This window comes from Serinus canaria, chromosome 1A (genome assembly GCF_022539315.1).
Source record: "Serinus canaria isolate serCan28SL12 chromosome 1A, serCan2020, whole genome shotgun sequence".
NCBI classification, from domain to species: domain Eukaryota; kingdom Metazoa; phylum Chordata; class Aves; order Passeriformes; family Fringillidae; genus Serinus; species Serinus canaria.
Window position 1 is genome coordinate 43,878,305 of NC_066314.1, and position 19,902 is coordinate 43,898,206.

Genomic DNA, 19,902 nt, shown 5'->3' on the forward strand with positions numbered 1-19,902 from the left:
AGTGGAAAGCACCGTAACTGCCTTGAGCAGCAACAAAACCAATATCTAATTATAACGCATGCAAATATTTTGTTGGCTGGGAACTGATACCTGAAGGTTGTTTCTCAGTTTACAAAGGGGGAAAAAGTGGATCCCTTAACAGGAATCTCAATTTTTTTTGAGTTTTGTGATGCTTAATATAATTGACCAATTGACTATTTCCTTAATGGTAACAGAAAGGATGAGTCAGTAACCTTTATGGCTTATTATTAAAATAGGGTTTAATCAGTGAATGGCAGGAAGAAATTTGCAGTGGAAGTAGTGCTTAGCAGCTTGTGAGCCATTAGGATAAACCCACTTGGCTGCAGAGAGCGAGGTCTGTAGCACCTCTGGCTCGCAAAAGGTGACCCTTTCTGGCTCCCAGATGTCTGCACACTCAGTGAGGGATCCCCCCTGCCCCAAGCCTACAAGAATTGGCCTTTGGTGGGCTCCAAAGCCATACTTTATGTTTTGTGACAGCTTTCATGGGTGCTGGAAAACAGAATCACACAATGGTTTGGGGTTAGAAGGGACCTAAAGGATCATTTGGTTGCAACCCCCTGCCACGAGCAGGGACACATCCCAATACACCAGGTTCTCAGTGCCATCCAACTTGGCCTTGAACACTTCAGGGATGCCAAGGTGGGACCACAGAGTTTGAAGTGCCATATATTACTGGTTCTCAGCAGGCTTGTTCCATGGCAGCTAATCTGTCACCAGCAGGCTGTGAACTAGCATGCGTTCCTTGGCACTGGAGTTCCTGCAGCCAGGCAGTGGCTTCTGCCTCCACCCTGTGGCACCTGCTGCTTGACAGTGGCCTGCTGGTAGAGGGGATGGGCTGCAAAGCCTCTGTTAGGACTGTGGAAATTGGGAGGTGTGGTGGTCTTACTATGTGAACACTGCCAGCCATGAAGGCCCAGCTCCACGCTGCTCCCGAGTAATGCCAGGGAAGGAAAACAAAATCCTCCAGGGAAGACAAAGGGGACAGTGCTTCTCCCCCAAACTCTGTTTTCCCTGGAGCCCTCAGACACTGCAGTCTTTTGGGAGACAACTTCTTTGGACAGCACTTAGTATAACCCAGCACCAGCTGGGTTAGTATAATCCACCAACAGAGTGCAATTCTGTACCACCTTAGGAGGGGGAATTGGGAAGACATGTATCTCCATGGGCTACAGATAATTAAAATGAAAATGTTTCTTCAGTTTAATGAAGAAACATTCATAACATTACAGAAACTGTACTAAAATGATAGTAACACGCATATTCCTTTGACAACAAAGCAATAGGCTTTCTTTGCTAAATTTACTCAGAAAAAATCCTTCCTTAACATAACATGGAAGCAAAATCCTTGCTTCCCCAGGTGGGGGGAACTTGGAGATTACCCATGTAGGTCTATTTTTCAGGATGCCTTCAGATAAGCTGTTCCTCAGAGTAAGCTGCACTGCTAACACACTGCAGGAAAAATAAGAGTGCATGAGTTGTAACATGAAGCAAGAAATTATCGTGGTTGTGGGTTCGAGTTTGAAGCTGGCATCCAGCTGGCAAGACCAGATGACTATTAAATATGTCAACAGCCCCAGATGAATGCCAGGATAGCCTTGTGAACAGGAACTCCTGATGGTGTTTTTTCTTGTACTGTTGCTATTTTAGTTCTTTTTGATTTCTCTCTATTTTGGATGTTACTCAGAGGATAAAAAAAGACTCTGCTAGAGAAATCAGAGTCCTGGAAGGAAAAGAATGACCAGCTGGGCACTCCTCCTTTGCCCCTGGCTAGTACAACTGCAGTGTATTTGATTTTTTCAAGTCACAGAGGGTTTAAATGACAGGTATAGCATGGCCTCAGTGTATGTCATCATCTGCTGGGTATTCAAGGATTTCTAAGGATTTAAGCTTGCCTGTTGTTTGAATACAGGATGAGCAGTGATTTCTGTTCTTTGGCATGTGTTGTGTTTCCCTGAGGGTGGAAAGAGAGACTGGAATTTAAAGTGATTCTCATTTATTTAGTATTTCCCTGTACAAAAGCAGGGAGTTTTCCAAAGCTGACTGGAGTGCAGTCATTTGTGGAGAACAACCCGTGGCTGCTACCTGGGTTAAGTCGGCATGTAACAATACCTGTCTGCCCCGTGAATGTCAGACAAGGCTGTCATAAATCTTGAAGGTCAGGCAGTAAAATTAATAGGAATTGCAGAGAGCAGGACCTTGTCAGCTTCATAATAGTGCTGTGGGTGGGAAAAAAAAAATCTCATGGTTTCCTTCAGGCTTTCGGCAACCCACCTACTGATGCTCAGTGGTCATTATCCAATTATAAGTGCTTTTGGCTCAGAAGAATTCAGTGGTTACTGCTTTTAGCGTGTTAAATAGTCACCAGCATGGAGCGCAGGCAAGGGAGCAGACCCCGCACGGATCGTCCCCTCCTCTTGCCGTCGGTGTGGAAGCTCTTTGCAGCACCGCTCGAATTTTGTCATTTGCAATAATGCTTTGTCATTTCAGCGGCCACCGGGGCGCAGCGGGGCCCCGGCCTCTTCCCTCTCCTGCCTTGTCCAACTGATCGCTATCTGCCAGAGGTGGGGCGTCCTGTTTATGTCCCCGAGCAGGACCGGGAGTGCTGGCCCGTCCCACGGGCACCGCCACTGTCCCTGGTCCCTGGAGTGCTGCCGCCGGGGCTGCTCCTCGGAGCGTCGGGGCAGGGCTGTTTGTGCTAGCCGCGGTACATTGTATTTACTGCGCCTTTCGGGGTTTCTGCCGGTCACCCGCCGCCACCAGGGAAATGTTTTTATTCCCCCTCTGCTGCATAACTTGGCTTCTGTTTTCTTGTTGTTGTTTTTTTCCTCCTGCCTTTGTAGATGTTGGCTGTGGCCAGGGCCAAGTCACGGGGCAGGATGTGCTGCCTCTGCAGAGGTACAGACATGGGAATAAATGACACAGTTTTCTGGAACTTCTCCGGGCACTGCAAGGTGAGAATGTGTACCCCAGAGTTGCCAGCTTGGCTCTTGGCAAAGCCCTGCACCACTCCATCCCCTCCTGACCCCCCAGCTTGGGGGCTGCCTAGGGGCAGCATCCCTCCCAAAATGTCCATGTCAGAGGTGTTTGATGGCACAGATGGGGTTGCTTGCATTGCAGGGTGGCTCTGGGCACATTTATTTTGCACACACAGCTCCACATGAGCATTTTCAACCCCCTTAGGCAACTGCAGGCTACATGTGTTGCCATGACCAGGTTCAGACTCCCTTGAATCTGTCTCCCTGTTCCAGTCACACCAGCAGCTCTGGGAGCTGCTCTGCAGGCCAAGGAATGGCTTTGTAGCACTGTAAGGTAAGAGGTGATCAGGTCCAGGCAGCCATGCATAGAAAGGGACAAATGCTGAGGCTTCCTTGTCTCCTGTGGCTGGGGTTCCTTGTCACTGTATGTGCCCACAGCTGCAGAAGTGACAGTGTCCCTGCTTGCACCTCTGTTCTTTTTAACTTCCTTTAAGCATTAGTTCAATCCTCTGCTTCTATGCCAAGAGCATCTTGCTGACACTCCTCAAGTTGCACGAGTACCTGTGCATCTTCCTGCCTCCTCACCTGCCCCTGTGGGGCAGTTGGGCAGCTCTAATGACCCCTCAGGGTGCTCCTGGGTCTCTTCTGCAACGCTGGGCAGACTGGGGGATCCTGTCCTGACCACCATCTGCCACCAGCACCTCATGTTAGGTGAGGTGAATCTGGTTAGTTGTGTATCTGAAATAATGTTTTCTGATCTCTGAGTAACAGGTGTTACTCAGCAGATTTGACCACACAGAGTATTCACAAATGCTTGAGGCCCAGATGCAAGTTGCACCTGATGCAAATCAAGGAAAGCTCTGATAAACAGCAGAGACAGAGAGCAAACATATTTCTAAACATATACATCTTAAGGTAATAATGTGAAAAATATCTCCTACTGATCCAGGTAGACATCATGTGTGAATCTGCCACAGGAACTGCAGTGAGGAATGCCCTTTCCTCCAGGTTAATGCCAGCTGATTGGGTGGCTGGTTTTGATCTTTTTTTCACCTGTTTGTGTACCTCAGCATGTGTCCTGAGCCTGGAGCTAGGGTGCATTTTACACCTGCTAGAAGGGGTGCATATCCATGTCCACAGCAAGTCAGTTTGGGGAAATTTCACTAATGCTTGCTTTAGGAAGCAACTTTATTCTTCTAAGCAATTTTCATACAGATCTGAGGGCCTTTTGCCAGCTCTCATTTCCAGATGGTTTAAAAGCCATGTCCTGTGCTAAATAACTGTATTTAATTTCTATGTATAAATCTGATACAAGAGGTCAAAGAAAGAAATGCAGTCAGTATGAGTAAGCACCACCTGGGAAATGAAGAAGTGAGCATGGGGATGCACATACACACACCTTCATCCAGGCCCACAATCCCCCTAGACCTTTAGTGTCCTGGCAAACTCATTTTACATATCTTCTACAGCTGAGAAAGTGTCCAGGTAGTACTTGGAGATACCTAGAACTGCATATGGCATTGCAACACAGCTTGGGCATGATGACATTTTTCTGGGCTACAGGACTTGGTTGGGCTTAAGCGTACCCATGAGTGCATCACACCAGTGATGCATCACATGCTTAAGCAACCCAGCCTTATTTTTGCTCAAAGGACCCCTAAGAGTGATGGAGAAGTGAGGAGATGAGCTAGACACAGAGAGTGGCTCTCCCAGTGCCTGCTGGAGCACTCTGGCCTCTTGGCCATGCTAACATTTTCAATATGCCTACAAGTTTCCCATATATAGTGTATTTCCCAGCCTTTGAGGCTTGCTGAGGCATCACTGCCTTCCCTTGAAGCAGTACAAGGCATTCATGAAGTTTCTGTGCTGAACTGTGGGAAAAGAGCAGCAAGAAACTGTGACCCCTGGGTAAGAGCATGCTTTGGAAACACCATCATCAAAAAATCAACACATCAGCCCAGAAGGCCCACAGACAGCTGATCCCCTCCAGCCTTATCAGAGAGAGCTCTCCTGTGGATGCTGAGGCAGCAGCCACTGGACATTTTTGAGATGTTTATTCTATCCTGTGTTGATATTGAAGTCATACAATAACTAAAAATAAAGATTAAAAAAAAGTACACTGCAGCTATTTGTTCCTGAATTGTTATGTTTACCCATACCAGCCCAGATTTCCATTTAGGCAGGCCTGTAGTCCCAGATGTTCAGTCATTTTCAGCAACATGGTCATATCCCAGAAGATTTAGCCTGCTGGAGCAACTATATTAAACATGCCTGTAATTTTCCACTGTAACTGGCAGATTGCATTCCTCAGGGGCGATCAGTCACTGACTGGGTGGCCCTGTGCACATGCAGGCAGCACAGCCCTGAGTCCTCTCCAGCCTCTCACCATGGCAGGAGGGCACAGCACTTCTGTAGCCCGACAGGGCTTGGTCTGGCATGAGGAGGCTCCCATCAGTAGCACTTCCTAGGGCAGGATGCTGCTGGGGACCTGTGGCCAGCTGCTGCTGCAGGCATGGATGTGGCTGGACCTGCGGGTGGCTGCTCTGCTGGCCCTCCTAGCACTCAGAGCCTGTAGGCGTGGTTAGTGTCTGTTGAGGTGATCCAAAGAGAAAAATTGTCTTTCACTGAATGAAAGCAGATGCTTCACTAATCACCTCCTGCTTCCTGATGAATGGGCTGGGCAGAGGTACCCATCACAAAAGGCCTGCACAACTGGGGAGACACTCTCTGCATCCAGGTAGTGGTGTAAAGCCAGCTCTCAGGGAGGATGGGGGATGTCTCTGAGTACAGCCTCCTCCAAGAACCCAGCTTCGGGTTAGGGAAAACCAATGGACAGATCTGTGTGGCTTATTCTGCTTTCTTCCGCAGGTAGCAGTGGTGGCAGGGGACAGTGGAGAAAGACACAGTGGCTTAGTGCCTATTCCTGATAATGCTTTTGGCACAAGATTTGCCTCAGACAATGCAAGGAGGCATTGAAAACTAGCTGGAGCCAGGTGTTCCCTGCTCTGTGCCAAAGCACCTGCTGAGAGCTCATGTGCCAGAGAGTGGAGTGCTGATGTCCACCAGAAAGAGTGAAAGAGGTGTCCTGTGAGTGCCTTGAAGGATTACAGGTTTGGGTCAGGTGTTGCTGTGCTGGAGGGGCTGTATTGTTGTGGACAGCCAGGCTCAGTGCTGTGGTGGCAGCTGGCTCTAACACACCTTACCTTGCCTTCCCTCCTCCAGCCAAGCCCAGGTAACCAACACCACTCCTGCAGTGCTGACAGACAACCAGGAGCACAGGGCTCTGGCAGGCAGCCCCAGCCCCTATCACTGATCCCTGGCCACTGTTTACATCTGGTCTCCAGCCTTGGAAAGAGGAAGACTCCACCATGCTTCCTTCAGCAGCAGAGAGGTCCTTGTTCTTTAGGGGCAGGTGAGGCATAAGGACACCATGAGAATGCTCTAGGGAGAACTGTGGCAATCCCCTTCTCTGGTTCCTGAAAATCCAGCACTCACCTCTAGACAGAAGCAGCACAATCCAGAAAGGGCAGCCTGGCCTCAGCTGCCAGCTTTGCCTGCATCAGTGAGGCAGTTCTGGAAAAAAAGACCCTTCTGTGGATGCTGTTGCCAACTTTGATTATGACTGGGTTGGTTTTCCTCCCACTGATTTTTGTCCCACAGAAGGACTGGTCAAGGCATTGCTACTTCTGGAATCATCAGGCAACACATCTACTCTTCAGGTGGGCAGAGACAGACATCCTCTTCTCATACACATGACAGAGGGCAGTAAATAGATAAACCAGGCAGGCTGCTTCCATTAACTCACTAAGCTGCAAAGACGTAGTGTCCAAAGAAGCTTTTCTTGCTAAGGAGAGTCTGGTTGGCCGTCTTGTGATCTCATATGAAAAGAGGGATAGAAAAGGTCTAGAGGCTAAGTCCTGTGAGGAGTGGCTGAGGGAGCTCGGATTGTTCAGCCTGGAGAGAAGGATGCTCAGGGGAGACCTTTTCTCTCTCTACAACCACCTGCTAGGAGACAAGACAAGAGGACACAGTCTCAAGGTGTGCCAGGGGAGGTTCAGGTTGGGCATGAGAAAGAATTCCTTCACAGGAAGGATGTTAAACACTGTAATGGGCGGCCCAGGGAGCTGGTGGAGTCCCCATCCCTGGAGGTATTCAAAAAACATCTGGACATGGCAATTAGTGCCATGTTCTAGCTGATCAGGTGGTGATTGGTCAAAGCTTGAATTCAATGACATCAGAGGTCTTTTCCAACCCAACTGATTTGTGTTTCTTTGATGTCCATCTCATCTGCTCCTCGTAATAGGACACTTCTTCCAGCCAAAATCCCCTGACAGAAATTTCTCAAGGGCAGATTTATCCCTCAGAAGTTCACCCCTTTCCTCCACAAAACCATCAGTGCCCAGCTCCAAGGTGAGGACAGGAGTCAGACAAGATGCTGTAAGCAGCACTGCCAATAAAACCATCCTGGTTTACTACAGTGCTTGAGCTGGCTGGGACAGTGGGATCACATCACACCCTCTGGCTTTCACAAGGTCACATGAATCAACTAGCCACTGCAAATGTATTTTTAGTAGCATTAAAGTAAAATGAAGTTAAAAATGTGTAAAGCAGGTAAAGTCACAGTTTTAAATCAAAACAGGGCTCTTGGAGGCTCTTGGTCTCTGAGTGCCTCCATAGGGGAGCCTGTCCCTGCACTCTCCTCCAGCAGGGAGATGGGTGCTGCTGCAGTTACTGATTAACCACCCACCTGGGGAGCTGCTGCCCACACTGCAGATTATGCCTTGACCCCCTGGCCACTAATTTCTGATGCTTGACTTCACTCTGCAGTGTTTTTGTAGACCTTTTGCCACAGCACTTGTTTCCCACAGCCTTTTGTTTCCCCTTAGTAGTTTCAAATGTAGGGAACAAACTTTATTTCTGCCATCCCCGACTTGCTTCTTATAAGTACTTGCTCTGCAGCTCAGCCTTCAAGACTGTGTGGAGGCAAGGATCTGGGCAGCTTTGAAAATATTTAGGTACAATTCCCCTTCTTATGAGAAGAGCTTATAAACCTCCCAAAAACAAGAGGTGAAATGAGATTTTTGTGAGCCATTCATGCTACTTTGCTTTCTACCATGGGTTGCATTTTACCCCCCAACCAGAGAGGAAAATATCCCCCATGGCAGCTTCCCCTCACCCAGTGCAGTCTTTGCTTGTGCTCTTTTGTGCAGGCATGAAGACCCTGCTGCCACTGGCATAAACAGTAACAGGAGAAGATGTTGAAATCATATTATATTTATTACATACATGAGATACAAAAACAAATTACCAAAATAGCATCTTTTTTTTTGTGAGTCCACAGGACCTTGAAAGAAAAATACATACGTAAAGTGGATTGGTAGACTAGTGACTTTTCTGGTGTTGTATATCTTCTTTCCCCTGACACTCATGAACAAAATACACTCTATGCAATGTGGTTTAAGGATGCTTTACAGAAAGGATATATTTTAGTGCTGAAAACTGCAGTAAACTGTGCTATATTTCATACTGGTGTTAATGAGGGAGTATAATGACTGTATATATTGCAAAAAATAACACAGAAGAAAACAAATACAATGTTCAGTTTTAAATACTAACATAAAAATAAAATAAACTCCAGGCCCACCATGAATCGCTGGGTTGTGATATGTGAATGTAAGTCCTGTTCTCTGCGTCCACTCCTTTTCCTGCAGTCAGAGTTTTTCTCCTCCTGCAATTGCATTTTTATATCAAAGTCTCTTCTCCCCACTCTGTTAGCAAAGTCTTACTGGAGTCCTGCCCACGGGGTCCAAGTGCTGGTCTGAAGCTGGGACTTCAGTGCAAATACTTTATCTTTCAGATTGCATCCTCAGATACTCTGAGTGGCCAGTGCCAGGCTGGCCATTCCCTTTATACTGTTAACGCTGTCCAACTGCGGCGGGTCCTCAGGAGTGCTTCTGTTTCAGGGAGTTTTTTTCATGTGCCACCTTCAAATTCTTCTTTCCCCAACACAATTAGACTTCCCGCACCGTGAAGTGGCAGGTAGTAAAGTGCTTTATACAATGAAATATTTACACTAGGGCTAGGTTCATTTTTTAACACTTCAAGGACAAAAGCTCAGAGACACTGCAGCTGGCTCTTCTCTGCAGCCGTGCAGCGGGTGGAGAGCTGGCCTCTGCCCTGCATCACGCCTGTGCCAAGGCAGAGGGATTCAATTCACCCAGCAGCTCTCTCCTCAGCAACATCAGCAGAGAATCTAGCCCTTGAAACCTTCAGCAGGGCAAACAGGTTAAAAGCAAGTGGCACCCAGTTCTCTTTGACAGGTGCCATGTCCTAACCTGTAAGGGGGTGTTTCTAAAGAGTGGTTCTCATTGCCACGCTGGTGGCAGCACCTACCCATTGCCTTCCCCACAGCATCCTCTGGGAGCCCCTGGAAGTCACTCAGGATGCACACTAGTGGCACTGGCAGTGTTTTGCTTCTCAGCAGTAGCTCTTCTAGGGTGGCAATTTAGTCTTGGGTGATCAGTGGCTTCATGCGAGTTGCTCCAACAGCGCACCGGAGCGAGACAAGCATCCACCACCCTTCCTTTTGTTTCCCTCAACATAACAATGAGCAGGGCTCAGGGTGAGGCCCTGACAAGGAAGCTATAGGCAAGTGAAAGAACATTGGCCAGAAAAGGTTAAATTAGACAGTGCCTACAACTCTGAATGCCTCACTACATGTTTTGGCACTATTTTCTTACATTCCAGTTTTCATGCTAGAGGTCTTCTCTTTGTGGAGGCTGTTGCATTTTGTGCATAAAGAGATGCCCTAGGCAGTTGCACACCTCTAGTTGCAGTCTCTTTTCAAAATCTCCAAGACCTTTCTTCCAAGAGCTGACTTCCACTGATGGACAAAACTTTTCATGTTGACAATGAGTCTGCCTGTTCGGACGTCCTCGTGTCCTGCCACAAGATACTCCAAGCCTGAAAACCAGCAGAGTGGTCAGGGACTGCACAGTACCATACTTAAGAGGCCTGTTGAGCTGCAAAGTCATCCTGGATATCTAGCCCCATGCAAAAAAACACTTACACAAAGAAATATTTATATATATTGGCTCTTATTTATATCTGTATTTCTATAGCTCTATCTGTATCTAAGGCAAAATGACTCCTGTGGCTCTCTGTCAGACAGAGAGATGTAGCACACAAAATGTGACTTTGTGAGTCTCTAAATATAAATGAAAGCTGAACTCTGGGGGTGGCACTGCAAGTTTTTACACCTCTTCTGAGAACTGCTATTACCTTCATTTGGCAGCCATCTGCCTCACTTCTCCCTCAATAAATCTGGGCCTGGAGATCAGTTCAGTGAATTCAAGGAATGGAACAGTGCAGGACAGTCCAGTGCTTGGTATCTTGTTCAGAGTGGCCAGTGGCCCCTTGGAGGCAGGCTCTCACCAGACCCCAGTGAGAGCCAACACTAAATGTGCAGGCAGCAGTACCCTAGAAGAGCCTGGAGGAGTGGCTGTCACACTGAAAAGAACTGCTAATTTCTGCCTCTGCCAGATGTTTTAGACATGACAGCAGGGTCTGTCAAAGCCTCAACTGGTTGTCCAGAAACAGATAGAAAGGGCTGGAGTGTGTCCCTGTTGTGCCCTGCTGCAGGCCTTTCCTCAGGCATCCATGTCTGTGCTTGGCTTTCAGGACATGACTCAAAGAGTGCTTGGAACCAGGTAACAACTGCTAAACAGGGGGATAGAGCAAAGCCTTTGGCTTGAATTAGCTAAAGAAACACTGCCACAGATCCAAACAGCCTAAATGGGCCACAAATGTGCCATAAGTGGGGATAATAAGGAGTATAATCCCTTTCATGGCAGGAGGAGCTCCCTGCCAGGGTCAGCATGCCACTGCAGCACATTTAGGGTACAGCCAGCATTAGACCCCTCCTGTACCCACTCCTTCTTGCACCAGTCTGGGGAGCACAATGCTCTGGTGCAAACCAGGCACAGGAGATGGGCCTTCCCCAGGTGCTCTCAGCCATCCCACTCCACTCTGGCTGCAGCTTGTGTTGTGTTGGGTTTCCATTTTGCAGTCCAGAATAAAAGGAGGGTGCCTCCCAAGTTAAAGGCCAAGCAATACAATTTGCTTTCTACTTTATCTGAGTTTTTGGGCATGCACATCCTCTCTTCTGCCAAGTAAACACAGGATAGGTGCGTGGCAGCACTGCCCTTCAAAAGACATTAATTTTGGCCAAGTCAATCCTGCTGTTAAAAATATAACTTTTCAAGGGTTCCTAGATTTATTTCCCTTGAGAGAGAAATGTGGAATGCACACTCAGAGAGCAAGCAAATATTGCTGTGGTTGCTGACTGTGTAGGGCTTTCCAGATTTTCAACCTGATGCTACAGAACTGTAAAATTAAAATGAGTCAAATGACTGAGATGCCACAAGCCAGGACTTGATGCTGTGCAGTTTTCCCTGGCAGGCTGCTCTCTGCCTCTCTGACTGTGCTTGGCAGAGCCATGGAAGGGATGGGCTCCTGTTGCCTTGCAAACAGGTGAGACCTTTAGATCTTTCAGCTCAGTGTCCCCCAGAAGCAGAATCTGCCTGTGTGTGTGTGTGCGTGAAGCAGAAGGTGTGCAAGGGTGGTGAAAGGGTTCCCCTTGTATGAACTTAAGCACATTTTTCATGTGAAAATAGCCCTCAGAGATCTGATAAATGTTTACAGGGTTTTTTGCCTTGTCAGAGCCTTTAAGAGCCCACTCTCCTTTTGGCATTCCTTTACTTCTGTAAAATGGTATAAAAACACATCTGTCTTACTTTTAAGTTTATCTTTGATCTCCTCTATGTTTTTGAAAAGGTGATTTCCATTATAGCTGTATGTCAGAAAATTGTTTTATGTCAGCTTGACTTTTCATCCAGCTGGTTTTGGTTTATTCACCTGTAGGCCATAAGCTTTTACTGTGATAGAGGGTTGAATCTGCTAATATTGTACTGCAAGCCACTCAGAAATGATTGTTGTAGCTAAAGAATCTAATGAATTAAAAAAAAAAATCAGGAATCTTTTTTTCCCCTCTTTGACATCATTGAATCTTAAAGATTCACTCAAAGGATGTTTTTCAAGTTTCCTATCAGCAACAAACTTCTTTTCAACATGAAGAGCTGAGACTAATTTATACTCATGGGACTAGCAGCTGCATTTCAAAACAATACCAAGCTTTGCAGTGTAAATCATGAGAGCTGGCAAGGAAGTAACAAGGGATTAACACCTGATGTGTCAGACACCTGGACTGTCACTAAAGACAGTTGCATCTCCCCCTTTCTGCTGTTTTCTAAGAGGCCTCCACTGATTCTGTGATTAATGCTGTCTTTTCATCTGTTTGGGAAAATCAGTGAAGCTCCTCTGAAGTTAGTTGAGTGGCAAAGCTGGGTGTCAGGTGTGGGGCTGCCCTGCAGGCTCAGTTTTGGACAGCTTCCATTGCATTCCTTCAGGTTCATATTAAGGCAGCTGCATCTGAGCTTTCTTGCTTGAGTTTTCATTGCATATGGAAAAATACACCAGCAATGGCTATTTCATTAGTGATTTATGGTGCTCCAGCAATATCCAAAGTCTTTCTGCACTTTAACAGCAGAGCCCTACCTAATGCTGCTGATTCATTTGACCTTTGCACCTGACAAGACTTCCTAGCTACAGCTGTGCTATCACAGCAGCTTGCCTTCAAAACCAGACAGTCACTCCTGAGAACATGAAAGAAGGCTGCAAACACCTCATCAGTGAATAACCTTTCTGCACAGCCCAGCCCCACAGACAGCCCTGTCCCCCCTAGTTCCTAGGGCTGCACATGAAAGGGATGTCTCAGCACCTACATCAATGCTTCCATTGCCAATTTCCCAGTGGTGTATACACCTTATGGAAAGAAAGTCCTTCATTTGAATTAGTTGGTAACTGCTCATTTATCTTGGAGTTGTAAAGAGAAGTGGGTCAGCTGGAGCTTAGTTTTGCTCTGTGGAAGAAATTCCTGAACCTGCATGTCCTTGTCCATACTGGAGGCTGCATGCACTGTTTAGCCACTGTTGCTTATACTCCAGTGAAAGAAGATGGGAAAAAACTGTGGAGCTCTCCCCTCACTTCGCATAAGAAAACTTCTTCCAAATCTTGTAGATCTAAATTTATGTTACTTTCAAAGAGAAATCTTCCCTTGGGTTTAGATTAAAACTTCGGTGCAGTATCCCAACTCAAATTAGATTTACATAAGTTTTTGTAGATTCAAATTAGCTTTAGCTTTGAAAGATGTGTCATGCTATTTATCGTGGCATGATGTGCACCTCCCTCCCTCTGGGAACAGAGACTGGTAAAACTGAAAGCCTGATACTATGCTATGTAAAGAGAACTGTGTGTTTCAAAGCCTATAGGATGAACCAAGTTTTTCTCTACGAAATTTCAATTTGATGGAGATTGCTGTTGGAATCCAAGTGATGTAACAGAAAATAATTTTTAATCAGCACTGGGCTCATACCAGCATACCAGCTCATTGGTATGAGGGGATAGAGGGGCTGCAATGAAATCTGTGTACATGTGGTGGGGATGTACTGTTCAGGGAGTCAAACTTACCAGGATTGAGGATGGGACAAGTGCAGCCTCTGTTAGTCCAGGATTCAGGGTAGAGTGTCCTCTTGCCCCGGAGGATCTTCAGCTTTGTAGATTTCAAGACTTTCTTGATCTTCACACTGACTTCTGCATGGGAGCCTTTGTCATGAGCTGACAAGATCTTTGTCTTGATCACTGGGAACACAGGAATTCAAAACCAGGAATACACAAACTATTTACAGGGCTCTTTTTCTTTTCTTGGTCTAGTGCTGGTGTCTGGGTGAAGCAGTGAGGACAAGTGCTTTGTTACAGTGGAGTTAGCCCAGTGCTCCTTGCTGGGGAGCCCAGGATCAGAGCAGCTGCTGGGAAGCAGGTACATCCCCACACCCTTGGGCAGAAATGCTGCCAGTTGCTTTGGCCATGGCCCCTGGAACTGCCATGAGAGTGTGAGGTCCCATTTTCCCCCAGAGGTCAGAAAACCCTTTGTGTTCCTTATCTCTTTTGGAAATCAATTGGATTTAGGGATGGACTTGGAGGCTTTGCTGGCCTCAGCCTCATCCCACTCTGGTGCCAGTCCTGCTGCTTTGCAGAGCTGCCAAATCCAAATTCAGAGGAGGAGAGCCAGACATTGTTGGGGACTGGGGCAAATGAGGGAGTGTTTTGAGCTCACTCATACCCACATTTCCACCACCTGGCACTCCATAGCTGAGCCCCTGTGTGGTGGAGGCTCTGGGCTCAGTTCCTCCACCCGACCTATACTGGTAGGTATCCCATATTGGGGGTGCTTTATTCAGCACTCACGTTGGGAAGCTCAGGGCAGCCTCTCACAGTGTGACCTCCTGGAGCTCCTGATGAGCCCCGTAATTCATCTGTCTCTCTAGTTCAGCTGACACCTTCACATGTTGACTGATGAAAGCGGGGGAAGCCTGAGTGCACTTTAGATAAGATTTATGAACTTGGAGGTTTTGTGGCTTTCTTTTTTTTTCAGTTTCTTATCTTTTGCAAGATTAAACACAGTTACTATCGTGGCTGGGAACCAAAACAAAACAGAATCAAATTTTTTCCTAGTATCACTAATCCAGGGCTACATTTCAACAACTGGCAACCCCTTGAACTCCACTTTGTGGGTTGCTCTGCAGCCTGCAGAGGTATGGGCTATCTCTCTGTGCATTTTCAACTTCAGTGTGAGATGAAACAGGTGCAAGAGACCCCTGCAAGAGATTCCTTGCGAAGGAAGGGAGTGCTGCGCAGAGCATTCCTTGCTCTGCCACAGTATGAAGGAGGCAGTTTGTTGGCACACACCGGGGAGGTCTTGGGAAACAAAGTGCCTCTTCTCATTCATTTAAATCCAAGAGACACATAGACAATATACATCATCCCCTTGCAACAGCTGAACTTTGTTGACAGTGGGAGTTCCCAGTAGCTACTGGAATTGTTTTATCCACTGAGTGGTGATCACAGTCCCTCCTGTGATACATTCAGTGTCACTCAGATACAGTAATTTCTAGACTCTGATTAGGGCACCTTGCCTACAGACAGCCTTTCAGTGACCCATTTTGAGTAACAGTGGTTTATAGTCTGTCTCGGACCTAGACAACCTCCCAGGGACTTTTCCAGCTCTTGGCCTCCCATGATTTTTGTACAAGGGTGTTTTGATAGCAAGAGAGATGGGTAACAGAACAAGATGCTTCACCCACCTTGGAAACAGGATCCCTGTACATTTTGGCTGAAGTTCTGCCTTTAGACTAAGTATCCCGTGGGTTTGCCTGGATGGAGCAGTGCACACAGAGAAACTCTCGTGCTTTATATACATTTTTGCACTGCCTTGTAGCACCTCCCTTTACAGCCCCCTCACCCACAACTCACCATAGGTGTATTTCATCCCGCAGAAGACCTTGGGATTCCCTAAAACTTGCTCTTTACATTCGCATTTACCTGGGGAAAAAGAAGGAAGCAAATGGCTGTGAATTGTGCTTAAAAGACAGGAGCATTTGCAGGCACAGGCCAAGAACTGCCAGAGGTTTTTCAAGCGGTCCACAAGCCCCATGAAAAAAAAAAAAAAAAGGAATTTGCAACTGTTTTCAGATTAAGAGTGAATACAGACTCTTAGTCCAAGGGCAATTACTCCTTGTTTACAGTTAGCAGAGAAGGAAAACAAAGACCTTATTATTTTGCCTTGGGATGCAAATAACATGCGTATCTTTCCCTGTGGTATTTTCCACACTGTAATGTACCAGACAAAATTTTAAAAGGAAATGTTGCAGAGGTTAAGGCAGATTAATGACTTCCGTGATCTTAGAACAAAGAATAACATGATATACTTATTTACGTTTAAAATGAAGTGGCCTAGACAAATGATGGAGCTTTCCCCTCAATTAACTCAATTATTGTATCTTCGAGATGTTATCAAGGCCCTCTCTGAAAACGGAGGAAATGACGCTTGCATGCGGCAGCTGCAAGGGAGGAGAGCTTGATGCTGCCCCACTGGGCCAGCCTGCCTTGCACCCACCTTCATGCAGAACCCACCTCCCCCAGGCTGGGAACACTGGAGGGAAATAACTTCTCCAGCTGCATGCTAGACCATCTCAAATCGCATCAGAAGCTGCAAGTGATGCCAAAATTATTGTGGGTATTGGGGAAATAAATTCTGAGTTAGAAATCCCCTGACTGCCTGCCAGTGAAGTGGCAAACCCCACCCTTTAAATAAAGTTGCTGGTTTGTCGAGTTTGAGGGAATAAAAGGATACATTTAAAACATGATGGTCAAGTAAAACATGAGGGCACTCAGCCTTGAAATTCAGAGCTGGGACTGCAAATTCTTGCCTTACAACAGCTAAATGCTGGGTACAAGCATTCAGCATGGAGCATCTGTCTAATGGGTTTGCACATCCTTGCATTGGTGGGATGAGCCACAAGGCTCCTCTGGCTCCCAGAGGGGAAGGAGGTGGCCACAAGAACATTCCTCCACGTGTTAGTGGGGGAATGTCCATTCCCCCCTGCAGCTGCCAGGGTGCTAAGTACAAGTCAGTGCAGAAGACTAGGTCTGCAGTGGCTGCTGGCAGGAGGGATTGGGCGGGTGGAACACGTGCAAAGCCGCAGTCCTAGTCCTACCAGAGTGCCGGAGTGCTGAGAATCCCTGCTCATCCTCCCAGCCCCAGGTGGGCTCGCTCTCGTTGAGCACTGCCTGGAAAGGAGGTGCTTCATTGTGCCAGGAAACATCTGAGCTGTTGAGAGGAAAGGGAGATGATCAACTTTCTTTTGGGAGCCAGTGGAAAGCAGGGCCACTACCAGCTCATCCTCCAGACACAATGTGACTCTGTGTCTTGATGGTAAATGCAAGAGGAAGTTTTGGAAGGTGAACAGGTTGAGTGTTGTCAGAGAGGATCATGGGTCCATTTTGGGGTTAAAATACATTATAGAGATTTATACACCACAAATATCTTCAGTCTGGTAAAGAAGGCAGCATGTCAGATTTGGAGAGCGGGGTATTATTAAAATGTGTTGTTTTCTAAAAGTCAGAGCTTGACTCCAAGCCACAGTCAACATAAACTGAGTTACAACAGCAAAACTAAGCCTTCAGTCTCCTCTCACTCAGATGTCCCTGAGGCCCACATTTTACTTGTGGAGAGGAAACAACCATGAAGGTTATGGAAAACACCCGGTACATTAACACTAGCACTGAGAGCAAAAATTCCAACATTGCTGGGGCCCTGCCATGGTGTGCCAGGCTCCCAAGGGAACCACAGCCTCAGCTCCCACTCTATCCCCACTTCTTGGCCATACCAAATCCATACCAAACCCCAAGTATTTGACATAATGGATACTTTTCAGCCTGCCTGCCGTGTGCAAATAGAGCCTTCCCTGGAGCCGAGATCACAGAGGTAGGGTGAGACCCCCAGCTCACCTGCTGCTGTGGCAGTCCCCGGTGTGGGGGTCGCAGCTGCGGGCGCAGTCGCAGGGGCGGCAGCCATAGGGCCCGAAGCCCCAGTAGCCGGGGAGGCAGTGGTCACAGCGGGGCCCTGCCACGCCGGGCTTGCAGGGACAGTCCCCGGTGCTGGGGTCACAGAAGGTGCCAGGACCCAGGGGCAGCACGGCCGATCCCACGGGGTGGCAGGAGCAAGCTGCAGGGGAGGGACACCGTGAGGGACAGAGCATCCGTGAGTGCACAACCTCTGCATCACAAAGGTGCAGGAGATGCCTGCAAAACCATCTCTGCCAAGGGAACCTCCGGGGCTTCTGGGCTTTTTTATCCCTCAGCCATACAAATCTGAGCAGAGTCTCCCTTTGGAATCTGTAGAATTTTAAGTTTTGTGAGCTAGTTTTTAATTAGTCAACCCACCCTGGTGTTGTGTTATGTTTTGCCAAACAGGCCTTTATTACTTTCCTTGCAGCATCTGGATTCTAATCCGGCCGAGTACCCAGGGATGTGCCTGCCTCACTGTGATGTTTGAGCAGCTGCGGGTGCTTCATTGCAAAAATGAATCAGAGCATAATTGCTTTTTAAAGTAATAACAACTGCCTTGCATCTAGGAGGTTAAAAAACCCCTCAGAACAGTCATTTTAATGAAAGTGAAGGTTGAGCAAAAAGTAGCCCTCTGTCTCTGTCTGATTTTTAAAATCTTCAATTGAAAACACGGGTTTGCAGAGTGCATATCAGAAATGCCAGCTGCTCTCTTTTCTCCCTCACAGCCCCTTGCATCAGAACAATGCACTAGAACTGTGCTGGGACATATTGGGTTCTCGGAAAAGATGCCCTAAAATAGGTGGTGTGAAGTTTTCCTTACCTATTCCTTAGGGTTTTTTAAATATAAACATAATTTATGTCTGTTACAAGGCTACTTCCCCCCCAGGACATTAGTGTTTTCAAAGAACAGAAATGCAGCTATTAAAAGCATGAGCCATCACCATGACCATGTGGCCAGGTCAGCAGGTGATGCTGTGGCCTGCAGGACCAGTAACTGGGTGACTTGTGCTCTTCTCACCTCAGGGTTTAGTTCTCTGACCAGGACATGATACAGTCAGCCTTACACTTTATGGCAAAAAATTCCCTGCTGAAAGGCCTTTATCCAAAGTGTCATTTACACAAAATTGAGTTTCCTGAGAAAATTATACCTGTAGGGAATAGTTTCACTAAATTCTAATACCAGTCTTTCTATTTTGCAACTCTGAAGGCAATAGAGCAGGAAGGCCATTACAAGCAACATATTTCTTTCTCTTAAAATACTTATTGCTGCACACATACATTTAATTTCGCTCTTACAACATTTTTGTGGTTTCAGGAATCTGACATACCTGGAGTTTAGTTTCAAAATATTAAAAGATAGATTAATATTGGCAGTTAACTTAGGGGCGACTATGATTCTAACATCTTTGCCAAAGTAATCCCCAAATTTCCCCCACCCTTTCCACTTGCAAACAAATATAATTATATAAAATTAAAAGATTAGAAAGGCTCTCCACAAACTGTGTAAGTAGCTGCAGGCAGTGAACTCTGGTACCTTTAATAGCATAGTTTTCAACAGCATGCACTGCGACTTGCATACCTTTCTCCTGAAGTCTGTGAAGTGTTTTACACCTGATACATACAGCCAAATGCTCTATTTTCCTACTAGATGAGGAGGGTATTTCTGGCATTCCTCAGGCCCTTCAGGGGAAATAACAGGCACTTAAGGCTCTTCTATTCTCCTCCAGTAAATGAGATAAACCCACCCCTCAGCCAGAGATTTGGTCCGGTTTTGGTCAGGTTTCAGCTGAATTTTACATACAACCCCATTGGGGTTGGAGCTTTTATGTTTTAGAAAATTATTTTACACACTTTTTTTTCCCTAATATAAAATTTAACATCAGTGGCAACACTACAGTGAAGCAAGAATATTAAATTTACAAAAGCTATTATGAAAAAGAGCAGCAAACTCATAGGTAATTAAAAAGACAACTAAAAATGAGAATGTAGTTGGCTACACTTTTTAATAAAAGCCACAAAGAGATGTGTTGTAAAGGCTGATAATTTCTAACAGGCCTGAATATCCACCTCCATGGATCCCATCCTTCCTGGCTGCTCCTCAATGAGCCACCAAGGTGTCAATCTGCTTTCCAGTGGTGGCTGGCAAATTGAAGGTTTTTGCTCTTGGATCGTGGGTGAAGGCCCAAGATGACACTGAAGGGCATTAATCTGAATGGTTTGGGTGGCAAATTTCCAACCCACTAAACATTTGTGATGGGCTGCAGTGGGAACTTGCTGAGCAATGCAGACATTAAGTGAAGGCCATTGCTATGCACCAAGCACAGAAACGAGGCTCTAGAGCTCAGATGAGAGTGAGTTATGCCAGATTTGATAGAAATGC

The 19,902-nt window shown here is 46.6% G+C and overlaps 1 protein-coding gene across 1 annotated transcript in view; it reads right to left on the minus strand.

Moving 5' to 3' along the window:
* Positions 1–8,254: 8,254 nt before the first annotated feature.
* NTN4 (netrin 4) overlaps positions 8,255–19,902 on the minus strand; it is a 47,775-nt gene continuing 36,127 nt past the window's right edge. Inside the window, exons 6-10 of the mRNA XM_030238259.2 lie at positions 17,463–17,679; positions 16,670–16,782; positions 15,426–15,494; positions 13,584–13,754; positions 8,255–9,959 (exon numbers count right to left, since the gene is read on the minus strand). Coding sequence (XP_030094119.1) covers positions 9,823–9,959; positions 13,584–13,754; positions 15,426–15,494; positions 16,670–16,782; positions 17,463–17,679 — 707 coding nt within the window. The 3' untranslated portion in view covers positions 8,255–9,822. The remainder of the gene's footprint in view (positions 9,960–13,583; positions 13,755–15,425; positions 15,495–16,669; positions 16,783–17,462; positions 17,680–19,902) is intronic.